The 13,161-nt window shown below is 32.3% G+C and overlaps 1 protein-coding gene across 1 annotated transcript; it reads right to left on the bottom strand.

Annotated features, from left to right (window-relative positions):
* Positions 1 to 2,495: 2,495 nt before the first annotated feature.
* Positions 2,496 to 3,759, bottom strand: LOC120072840. The gene is made up of 3 exons (XM_039025357.1): positions 3,567 to 3,759; positions 3,395 to 3,437; positions 2,496 to 2,799 (listed from the first exon to the last, which is right to left on the bottom strand). The coding sequence occupies exons 1-3, from the start codon at positions 3,685 to 3,687 to the stop codon at positions 2,796 to 2,798; spliced, it is 168 nt and encodes a 55-aa protein (XP_038881285.1). The 5' UTR covers positions 3,688 to 3,759; the 3' UTR covers positions 2,496 to 2,795.
* Positions 3,760 to 13,161: the final 9,402 nt, after the last annotated feature.

The raw sequence follows: 13,161 nt of genomic DNA, 5'->3' as shown, positions 1-13,161 counted from the left end.
CACCATTTCAATTCTATTTTATAATATACCTTAGATTATCTTATTCATTTTTATTATTTTAAATTCGATTAAAATTTGTGATTATGGATTTTAGTTATCATTTTTTTTTTAATCTTTTGTTCATTATCATCTTATTATATTATTTCAATAATTTAGATATATTTCTCATTTTATCAATATTTCAAGAAGAGTTTGTAATTTCGACAAACTAGTAATTATTCACTGTTTCAATCTTTTCGTGTTGTTGAGGCTTATATTCTATTAAATTCTTCATTTTAACAATTTGTTGATTGTGTTTAAGGTAAGCTTTTTCATCTTTCAATCTCTCTGTCTCGTTTGACCGTCTACTTAATTCAATCGTCCTCAATCTTTCTTTGACCCTTGTTTTTCCTTTCGTTTTTTTTAAAAAAGAACTTTAATCCTTTGAATGCATTTAAAAAGGGTTTATTATTTTTAAATTTATTAGTTGAAAAATGTTGCTAAACAATTAATATTTCATTTCGGTTGGGAAAATCCTAAAAAGTAGGGAAATATTTTTGTATATAAAAGATTTTTTCCGTTTGTCAAAAGATTTCAAATAAAATATTAATTTAAACTATTTCCTAAATCTATAGTTATTTTTAAAGATATAAACAACTCTACTTGTAACACCCAAGCATTCCCTTTAAGCAATTATTTGTTATCGTTAATGGTTTGAAACAATATATACAGGAGAGTCAAGTTTCTTCTTCCACAAAATAGGTTGTTTGGAATCATGCTTCTGCTCTAATATCACTTTTCAAGAAACAATTTGGGAAGGCACACTGACGGAGGCATGATGACCTCGATCCATATCAGTACAAACGGCGTCGTCGAGTTGGACCAAATTGTGGTCAATGGGCCTGAGAGTGAGAGATTCGATGGGCACGACGGTGGTTCACATGTGAAAGGAGATGAGATGAATTTCTTTTTCTCTATGTTTTATTTTAGGGAAGATTATTTAGTATTTTGAATAAACTCCTTGAATTGTATACCAATCTTGTCAAGTAAGCCTTGATTTAAAATTTGCCAGATACATATTACCTTGGTAAGTGATTTAATTATAATGTATTTTATTTTATTTTTAATTATTTAGAAACTCTTCGAATTCTATATTTGAAAATTAGGAATTATAATTCATCTAATCAATCCTATATTTATTAGATTAGTGTAAATCTTGTATAAATAAATCTCATTTGAATTGACTTAAAAAAATACATTTTTTTAAAAAACTTATTTTTATTTAAATACTTTTAACAAAAATGGTTGAAAATAATCTTAAAATTAGTTTGTTGTCAAAAACTAAATTTTTTCTAAAATAGTTTATGTTTTAAATTGAACACTTAAAAATGCACATTCCAAACACGCATAATATATCTATCTCCCCCTTCCATTATATATCTATCTCCCCCTTCCATTATGTAATTTGATTGCATTGCATGAATTTACCACTTCATTCTACATTTTGTCTCAACCAAGACTAATAAAACAAAATTCAAGGCGAATGAAAAGTATAAGTTATATTAAATTTTTGTAATCTTTCATCTTCCTTGTTTTGGTGGGTGTATCCGTTCAATTGAATGTTGCTGAATTTCAATCACTTTCAAATTTTTCAATCCTTCATTCGTATTAAATCTAAACTTCTTACTTATTAGCATGAACAATATCAGTAAAATGTTAGAATCTACAATAAGAATAACACGTCCATTGCTTTTTTTAACTTAAATAAAATGTTTTGATAATTCCCCAATCATAGGTTGTCATGTAAAAGAATGACATTTTTCAAATGGCCTTCTTTAGTTTGTCAAATACAAGTGAAAACCAAACTGTTAAATATTAAAAAAATAATAATAACAAATTGCAAAGACCACCCCTCAAGTATGGTAGCATTTACAATTACACCATCCAACTTTCAACGGTAAAAATTGGACGACTCTTCAAGCTTACAATAATTATAAAAATTGAACCAAAAAATCATAAAATTGTAATGTCTTCATAAAAGTTTTAAAGCTACCTTGAAGTAAGAAATCTTTTAAAACATTAAATTAAATTGAGACTTGAAACAGTGTAGTGATAACCTACCACAATGACTATTTTAACTTTAATTTGAAGTCGCGTTTTCGTAACATTATAACAAACAATACCAATGATGGTTTTGAAACGTTTATAAGAGTATATATTTTTTAAACAAAGAGACATCAAACCAAAATTAAATAACAAAACTACCAAAATTAAATAACAAAACTAACACTACTTTCGCTCTTGCAACAAATACAAAGCAATGTATGCAAACCCAGGGTGGGTTGAGTTTAGTACAAAAGGAATGAAGAGATACAATGAACTTATGAATGATGGATGCATATTATATGGTTTGTTAACTTGTTATGTACCACAAAAATATTATCATCCCATGAATTCCTTGACAACTGAACTCCGCCAGTTGTTTCGAGAAATCGGTCCAGAAGATGAGAGTTAGCTAATCTGAAAAGTGATGTACGCTTTTATATGACAAATACTAATCAATGCGTGAACAAGTTTCCACCATTCCAAATTAAAGAAGGCAAAAGTTCTCAGTCAAATGATGCTACGAAAAAGAATTCATGTTCATTTAAGAAGTAAACAACGTCATCACAAAAAAATCCATCCAAGTTTTGATACATACTGAGAAGTACCGAAAAAACTTGCTTCAAATGGCTTGTAAACTAACCGTAGCATCCGTTATTTTGCAGAAATGAAAACATCTCACTTTGCAATGCCAATAATCCCCCTTAAAGGATTCACCTGCAGAAGGAAGGGCATTAACTTGTCAAGCACATTCCTATGTTCTAAATCAACAATCCCCATAAAAGTTAAAAGGAATAGAGAAGAAGAAACACTCAAAAACCGAACATGTCTCTCAGCTGTAGAAAGACAGATACTCAAATGCAAAGTTTCTTTTTACATAAACAAGATATGTGATTGTATAATAACATCTAGAGACAAAGAAGCTTAATAACTTTCAGATTATGGTCAAAACGAAGTGACCCTCTATTCAATTCTCACTGGAGATGATTTCAGGTTATATATGATGGATTTTAGCCTCCCCCTTAAATCGTCTTTCAATCAAGATTTATACTCCAAAAAACTGGTCACTAGTGAGAAATAAACAAGGAATACATGCACAGAAACAATTTAGACTTCCACACTCAAGTAAATGTAGAAACCCTAATTCAGAAATCAGAAAACCAATAATAAAATGCAGAATTATCTTCAATGGATTCGTGATTTTTCAGATTAAAACCACAAATCCACATACAAATCGAAAGTGTATTCACTAGATTTAATTTATATGCAAATCGAAAGTGCGGGGGCGTAAATTAGGGTTCCGAGAAAATACCGATTGTGCCTCTGAACGAAGGGAGAATTCTTCACCTCTTCCTCTGAAAATTAATCGACGAAATGATCAATACAAAAAGAAGTGAAGGATCCAAATTCAACCCATTAAGACAGAAAAGAAGACGAATAATCGAGAAGAAATAACAAGCAAGTATGATAATCGACGATCGTACCAGAAAGACCAGCGGTCATCTTGGTAATTAGGGTGCCGGTTATGGCGAAACCAACAAGGAAGGGCCAGTTCCTCTTCCATTCTCGCCTGAAAAACACCGGCCATGGATCAAATTTCCTCATCTTCCTTCGACTGTCTGCGTTCGTTCGTCTCGATTCCCTTTCGCAAGTGAAAATGGAGATTTTCTTCAACTCTCAGATCTTGTTTGCTTATAAAGAGACGACTCAAAAGGCTCGGCCCAAAATTATCCATAACTGGACCAAGCCCAAGCTGATTAACAAAATTATTTTTAACAATTAAGTATTTTTTTTCAGCCACCTACGCGGCTGACTTGGGTTGGTTTATGGTTGAGTTGGATTGGATGGTGGGATGTTTTTAGACTAACTTGAAAATTTGGATTGGTCGAGTTGTTAACCCAACAAATCTAAATATGATCTCTGACCCAATCCAATCCAACCCAACCTATTGGATTGGGTTGTGTTAGGTTGTTGGGTTAATATTTAAAATCTTATATCAAATGTTAAGTACCAAATATCCATGATATTTATTACAAACTAGGGATGTACAAAGGTTGAGTGTATTTTTTTGAACCAACCCAAAAATTCAGTTGGTTGGGGTATCTTTTGGGGTTGAGTTGGATTGGGTTGTCGGATCATAACTTATTTAAGTCTATCTATAACACATGATTAAAACTAAAATCTCATAAAATTCAAATGTTAATTTTGGTTGGGTCGGGTAAATAAAAAATATTCAAACCAATCCAACCCAATCTAAAAAAAACAAAACTAACTCAACTCAACTCTTATAATTTTGGTTGGATAGTCCGAATTATCAGGTCATTTGAACCCTTACTTTTTAGTGCATTAGTCTTAATTAGTTTTTCATTTGGTCTTAGGTTTTAAAATCGATTGAAATTTTCAAACTATAATTATTTTAAATCAATTAGTTGAAACTTAACACTAACAATTCATTTGGTTCATGAAAATAAAAGGTGGGAATGAGAAATGATATTTTATCACCATGTTTAGTACAAATTTTCAATATTAAGAATAAGAATATCTTATTCCAAGACGTCTCATATTTCCATCTATAAAGGTTTTTCATAACCATTCAAATAGATGAGTTTTCTCTCTCTTGGTATCTTTTCATTCTATTTGTTTTCTTCTTTCTTAATATTGTTTAATTTACACAATTTTTATAAATATGTTTAAAGTAAATTTACAATTAACATATATAATTAATTTTATTAATAATAATGTTAATATAATAATTTAGTATATTATTATGAATTAAAATGAATAAACACAATTATATCTCTTAAATCTTTTTTTATTGGCAAATATATTGACATCGTAACTTATCTATTAAAATTATTAATTAGTCTTTTAAAGAATATTAATTAATTAACTAATAATAAAATAAGTTAATTTTTCTAATTAAATAATCTCGTACATTTATACTTCTAATTTTAATTTATAATTATATATATTTTTAATTAAAAGCATTGTTTGATGATTTAAAATCATTAGTTTATATAAACTTATTTTCTATATATGTAAGGCTTATAATTGACGTTGTCAGTTAGCTAATTAACTCTTTAATTAATACAACTACAGGAAAAAAAAAAGAAAAAATATATTTAAATCAATTATCAATATTATTTCATTAAAAATTGATAATAAAAAGGTGTGATATAAAAAATTTTAATTGATAATAAATAAATTAAACTTACCTAGTCATTTTGTCATATTAAACATATATTTAATTAATTTTAATTGATAAGTAATTCTGACAACATTTCCACGCACAAACAAACACAGTAATTCTTGATTTTCAGATATCATATTCTCATATATATTATTCCTGGTCATTCTTAATTCTATGGCATCTACGAAAACTTAAACGCAATAACACCTAAGAACCAAGAACAACCATTAGTTGTTCAAGGATAAAAGTATAAAATATAAAAAATTTGGGACCAAAGGGAAACTAAATTCAAAGTTTAGGAATAAAAATGTGTCATTTTAAAACTTAAGGTTAGATGAAAACTAAATTCAAAACTTATGGACTAAAAAGATATACTTTTTTCTGTTTTAAATAACGTTTAAATATTACTTTCATTCCTATTCTTTTGGTTTTTGTTCATTTTGATTTCTATATTCTTAATATGTTCATTTTAGTCCATTTATGTTAATCATGTATTTTCAAGGGGCCATGGTAGTTATGAGTTGGTTATTATAGTTAATGGTTATTACAGTCAATGATCATAATAGTCGGTAGATAATAGTTTATGTTTGGGATGCAACATATTTTACTATGAGTTATAATAGTCTGTATTCGAGATATAGACTATTTTAGTCTTAATAGAAAATTTTAAACATTGTAATAAAGAGAAAAAGAGAGATCTAGTAGAAAATAATTACTATGTAACAAATAATAAAGATTGTAATAAAAATGGATTTAAAATAGTAATACAATAGATAATTGTAGGTAGGAGTGAGCATGGGAGATTGAAAATCGAGTCGACTGACCTAAATCAAAACTAAGTCGGTTAGTCGGAATATAGTGGGCAGACGGTCGATTGAAATGAATTGGTCGAGAACGACCGACCAACCGAATACTATGATTATTATTATTATTATTTTAAATATATAATATTATAAAAATGTGCACATCTTTTTCTTTATGGTTTCTTCTCTTCAGTCTTCAGTTTACGCATCCCAGTCTCCCCTCCTCTCTTCCTCAGTGTGTCTCTGTCTGTCCGTTAGCCTCCCATCATCACAGTCGCAGCCTCCCCTCTTCGCTTCTTCAGTCCATCAGTCCGTCAGCGCCTCATTGCAACCTCCCCTTCTCGCTTCCTCAGTGGCCGTCAGCCTCCCCTCATCGCAGCTTCCCCATTCCGACACTCTGACATTGAAGGAATTGGTTATTTTTTTCCTTTCTCTGAGTCTTTCAACTTTCATCTTATTAATGGATTTCTATTTTTGTTGAAGGTTTTTTGAAACTTTATTACTTTGAGGAGTTTGAGTTTTCTTTTTCCTGATTTATGGAGTTTTGTTTTCTAAGCTTTTTTTTTGGGGCTTGTAGCTTCTCTTTCTCTGCCATGTTTGATACTTGCAAGGATTCGGTTTTAACCTTTCAATCTCATGGGTTCAATCTTTTAGTTTTCTCACTTTGTTCTGATTTATGGAACTTTGTTTTTGTTGAAGAAATATTGGCTATGGCTTATATCTTTCTCTGCCATTTAAAAAAAAAAAAAAAAAGAAGAAGGATTTAATTATTATTTTTCTTTTATTTCTGAATGTTTCTTCCAAATGGGGTTTTGAAATTTACTGTTCTTTTTGCACTTTGGTTGTGGGATTTACATCAATTATTTACCACACCATAGATGATTGAGTGGGGGTTTAAAGTGAAGAAGAACGACTGAGATTTACTTTGTTCACATCTTAATTTGAACTATTTTCCCCCCTTTTAATCAGTTTAAAAAGCATTGCATTATTTCTCTTTTCTATATTAATTCTTTTGATGGTGATTCTCCACGTTATCTTTGATTGATCACTATATGGGAAAATTCTAGTCTATTCAAATCATATTCATTTTGAATTTTCTACCCCCTCTTCATTGGATTGAAAAAGAAATTAAAGAGATTGATTAATATTATTATATAGCCACTAACTATCTCATCTATATTAAACTAAATTAAGAGTTCTAAACTTTCTCACCAAATATGGACACAGTTTAACTAACATATAAATCATAGTTCAATGATTAAGAAATAAAAAGTTCTAAATCTTTCATCTCACCTATTGTTAAACTAAATTAAAACAATATAATATTGTCCATACTCTTTTTTTTTCTTCAGATTAATGTAGTTGTAATTGGTTTTCCTTTTCAATATCTAGTTGGATGGATGTGTGACATAATTGTCTAGTTATTCAAACTCGAGATTAACTAGTTTAACATGCTCGAGGTTGTTTGGATCGCAGTTTTGATTATTGGCGTTTTGATTTTATGGACTTAAATGGAGTCAACGGATATGGAGGTTGATGGAATTGATACTTCAAAAAATGTACAAGATACAAATACAAATGTCAATATAAATATCGTTGATGTTGGTTTAGATGAGACATCAGATGTTCCAAATCCATTGAAAAGAAAGAAGAATGTGAAACAAATCCATGGTTTGGGATCATTTTGAGAGTCTAAAAGGTGATCTTAAAAGACCTTCATGCTCAATGTAAATACTGTGGACTTGTCTATGCATGTCATTCTAAACGTAATGGTACTGAGATTATGAAAAATCATTTGGAAAATTGTAAAAAAACACCCTTACCAGAAAAAGAGAGATCCAACCCAAATGACATTAGCTTTCAAATCTAAAGACAAAGACAATGTTGGGATAATACTTCACAACTTGTATGTGAGTTATATAGTTTAGAGAGTTGTCGGGAAGTTTTGGATGAAATGGTAATTGTAGATGAATTGTCATTTAAGTTTGTGGAGGATAAAGGATTTAAGAAATTTGTCGATAGACTAACATGTGCAAGTCAACTTAGATTTTTCGTTTCATCTTGGTTTACTATGGCTAGAGATGTACTTAAGTTGTATATTAGTGAGAAAAAGCGTCTGAAAGATATGTTTACAAAGAAAAAGTATAGAGTCTCTCTCACTACGGATTGTTGGACATTGGGACAAAATATAAATTATATGGTACTAACTGCCCATTTCATAGATTATGATTGGAGATTACATAAAAGGATACTTAGTTTTTGTCCAATTGAGAATCATAAAGGTGATATTAAGGGTAAAACCATTGAAAAGAATTTGAAGGATTAGGGCAGGATAATAACTTTGACGGTTGATAATGCAAGTTCAAATGACACTACAATTGCTTATGAAGAGATTCAATAAGGAGTTATTGTTTGGTGGAGAATTTCTGCATGTTTGTTGTTGTACCCATATATTAAATCTTCTAGTATGTGATGCTTTTAAGGAACAACATTAATAGGGTTCGTTATGTTGTACGATTTATAAGATCTTCTCTTGCAAATTTTTTGAAGGAAGTACATGAAATTGAAAAAGTTTCTTGTAAGAGTTATGTGTGTCTTGATGTTCCCACTAGATGAAACTTCACAAATATGATGCTTGGGCCAACTGTTAAGTTTAAAAAAGCTTTTGATAGATTAGAGGATGAAGATGCTTCTTATAGACACCACCAAATAAGGAAGATTAGACAAATGCTAAGATATTGATTAGGTTTTTAAAATTATTTTATGATGTGACGTTGAAATTTTTTGGCTCTATGTTGAGAATGGTGTCCTAAATCTCCTGGTAGTCTCGTAGTTTGTAAACTCTATAAACATATTGTTATTAATAAAATAAATGTTATTTTATAAGCATTTACTCAATCCAATAAACTAAAATCCGAGGTTATTTTATGTAACTTAAGCATGTATGTGGAGACATACAAGTGGATTGTGCCTTACGTGATAACCCAAATGGTCTGTAGTATATGGATAAAGGAGGGATACCTTATCCTTGTGACACTATGGATATGATCTGCTTTGTAGATGTTACAAGTATTGTAAAGTACTACAAATGATCTGATCCTGATCATTCATGTGGAGACATGCGAGCGGGGGTATCCTATACAAAGAGTTGTATAAGATCGACCACAAAATGATTAGTCTCTTTATATAATGCCATTTACGAAGGTTCTTACAGCTACAGTTTTTTAGGGTCACCTTCAAAGCATGGGTCTACGTGATAACCCAAATGGTCTGTAGTATATGGATAAAGGAGGGATACCTTATCCTTGTGACACTATGGATATGATCTGCTTTGTAGATGTTACAAGTATTGTAAAGTACTACAAATGATCTGATCTTGATCATTCATGTGGAGACATGCGAGCGGGGGTATCCTATACAAAGAGTTGTATAAGATCGACCACAAAATGATTAGTCTCTTTATATAATGCCATTTACGAAGGTTCTTACAGCTACAGTTTTTTAGGGTCACCTTCAAAGCATGGGTCTACGGGATTGCCTGCGGCTGGACCAGGGCAAGTGGGAGTTATTTTTGTACTGGGCCTTAGTGCCCTAGTTCATTGTTTTGTACTAGTTATTTGTACACCCCACTCGCTTTAGGACAAGTGGGAGATTGTAGAGGATGATGCCCTAAACTCTCGTGTCTTGTAGTTTGTAAACACAGTTTTGAATAAACGCTTGTGATGTATTAATATATGATATTTTTCTTCACTTTTGTTTATGAACATTGGATGTTTTATTTGCGTCACCACAAACCAATAAACTAAGATCCCTGGTTGTCGTTTGTGACTTAAGTATTTATGTGGAGACATACAGGTGGATCATGCCTTAAGTGATAACCAAAATGGTCTATAGTATATGGATATAGGAGGGAAACCTTATCCTTGTAACGTTACGGATGTGGTTCGCTTTGTAGAATAGTTACAAGTGTTGTGACTTGCTACAGATGGTCTGATCCTGATCATTCATGTAGAGACATGCGAGCAGGGGCGTCCTATACAAAGGAGTTTGTATAAGATCAGACCACGAAGTGTTATAGTCTCATTATATAACACCATTCATGACAGAGACTTCATTTCAATAGGATGACCGTAGGTAACAACCTCAATCTTGAGTGAGTTGGGAGCTTCTGCCTTTGAGGACGGTCCTTTGGTTTGCATGGGTGCGAGTGGTCAAAATGCCAACTCAAACCTACCACTTTGGGAATTCATCTGATTTGGGAGTTGGGAACTCAGCTACACAAGATGGAATTCATTCCTTCTCCGAAGCAGGGGTAAGTAGATAGATTGCTCCCTTAAGGACTGATTTTGGGGCTTGTGGCACCACACACCTTCTCATGGCCCGAGAGGTGTCGACACATAGTAGAACTATGTTGTATTGTTCATTAGAGGGATTAGAGGTTCTTAAGAAGTTAGATGTAATTACATGGGCAAAACGATAAATTGGCCTAGCTATACTTACGAGCATCTATGAAATGTTATTGTACTGTTGATTGGTTATATCCGATGGACACAGAAATATATTTGTGGTGAGAAAAGTGCAGTTGTCGATCTTTAGTGGAATGCCTGGAAATTAACGGATGGTGGATCTCGTGGCTAAAGAGTTTAGTCAGATATTCACATACTGTTGGAGCTTCGAGCCATAGTCCATAAGGTCCCATTGGTAACTCAATGAATTCAAGTTGAGAATCAGTTTTTGGGTCAGTTTGAAGTGTTCAAATTGACAAGAGGGAGTTTGATTATATATGATATGATTGAATTGGTCAATTATATATGATATGATTGACATTATGTATGAGATACATTATTTGGAGAAAATTGATATAAATATGATTTATATCTAGTGGAGGAGAAAAGACTATGGTTCATATGTTGCATTTGATGTGATATTAAACCATAGGTTAATGAATATAATATGATTATATTTATTATTTAATTTTAAACAATTATAGGATAATTGTGGCGACTTTTTCTCCGTAACCATGATAGTAGAAGGTTGCATTTAGTTTTCATAACTGAAGGATAAAAATGAAAATCATTTTCACTTTGGATATGGATCAGACATTTGCTCACGAGTGGTGTATACTGCCTATCGCATAGCAAACTAAGATCCTACACAATAGCTCAACGTTTCTAAACGATCGTATACATACACGCAGTTTACTAAACGATCGCATAATATTTGCCAAACGATCGTCTAGCTTTGTCCTCAATGATCGTGCGCCCGAGCGTTTACTAAACAATCGTCTATACAATCACAACCCTTTTACTAAACGATCGTGTACCTCTACCTAAACGATCAAGCATTGTCTATACGATAGACACCCAACTTTTCCTAATTGCTTGGTCGTGGTATACAATTGGCTTTTCCTCCTTCCCTTTACCAAATCCAACAGAGTCCACACCTCTTAGATTCTCACACCAAGAATACGGAGGGTTCCAAATGGTGGTGTCTTCCTTGCTGTTGAGTTCCTGAGGAGTTCATTCGTGGGTAGACGATTTGGTGAACGATTTCTTGGATGTGCTTAGCAAGAGCGAGAGGAGCAGTCCTTGGACGAGAACGAGATTTGAGGCGAAAAAGATTTCTTCAACTGGTATGTATTTCGTTCTCTTTTTGTTTAAAGTTTCAGAGCATGCCTGTAATTTGTTGTTAATGCATATCTAGCCTGTTTGATTGTGAATGCGGCAATTCTGTCACAATGAGTTTGGAACGATCTTGCTTCCACTCAGAGGTAATCTTTGATAAGAGTTCATTCAATTGGTATCAGAGCCAGGTTCTGATATTCCAAATTCATTGATGCAAAGAATAACATTTACTTTCAAGGTGGGTAAAAGCATGTCTACATTCTGTTTAAGCATTAAACTATGTTTGTAGATGTGAATTAATGGAATTTTCTGGGATGAAGCCTCTGGTTATTTAAATTCTTTTACATTTGAAGTTAATTGTAAGGGCCCCTGTGTTTTTGGGCATATTAACTTGCTACCGAGTGTAATTTCAAAGTGTTTAAGTCTGTGAGTCGTTCGTGAAGAAGCTTCAAGGCAAGGAATTGCTGTTCTTCGAGGATGAAGACGACCAACTATTGGTCAGGTCATGTAAACGATGGGATAAATGATTGTAGAGTATCGGATTCTTAGGAGCAGGTTGACACGCGTGCATAAACGATCGTGTAGCTCAGCAAGCTTCATCTCTTAGTTTCTGACTACATGATCGCGGAGTAAAACGTTTACTTATCGCTTGTTAAGTGATCGTCTAGACGATCGTGCTTCACAGCAACGTCGTCGTCTAAACGATCGTATAGGACTCGCGTGTTTTGTCTTGTGTGCTAAACGATCGGGTATCTCATGCTTCATCGCATAGTTATTGGTACTTGATCGTAGCTAAATAATCGTATGCCTGGTCGGGTTTACTAAACGTTGGGAGCTTCGCCTGGGCGGTTTAAGACCTGATTCGCCTGTGAACCGGTTTGCTCGATGGAAAATGTAATAGATAGAATTTTTATTTTCGGTTTTGAGGTGGTTCATCCAGGTCCATTAATCTTTGTGATGTACATAGGATGTGTGTTTATTTATATGTCATATTGTATGCCATACAGAAGAAATCCCACCTTAGGTTATGCATTGGTCATGCATCATCTCTTTATTATAAGTGTTATGATTTAGAGAAGCATGATTTAAATTACCTAAGAGCATGCTCATGCATCATATAATATAAAAGTTATATTTATGCATGCATAAAGCATAAACATGCATCATCTTTATATTATAAGTCTTATAGTATAAGGGTATATGGAAGCATGTTAGCTTGGTTCGTTACTTGTATATAAAAGTTATGTATAGTAATGAACGGACATTGCATGAAGCATGACATGTAGGTTAAATTCATAAGTGTTATAAATACCTAGTTTTGTGGCAATGTGTATGGTTTTAGTTGTTTCTTTTATAAAGGTTATAAGGAAATTAGAACTAAAATCTATAAGAAAGACATGCATGCGCACTTAGGTTTAAATTATGGTTTTAAAAGTGTTTTAAAACTTAGTGGAGATAGACC

This window comes from Benincasa hispida, chromosome 3 (genome assembly GCF_009727055.1).
Source record: "Benincasa hispida cultivar B227 chromosome 3, ASM972705v1, whole genome shotgun sequence".
Lineage (NCBI taxonomy): Eukaryota > Viridiplantae > Streptophyta > Magnoliopsida > Cucurbitales > Cucurbitaceae > Benincasa > Benincasa hispida.
Note: the sequence above shows the minus strand (reverse complement) of the source record. Positions and strands in the feature narration are given on the sequence as shown.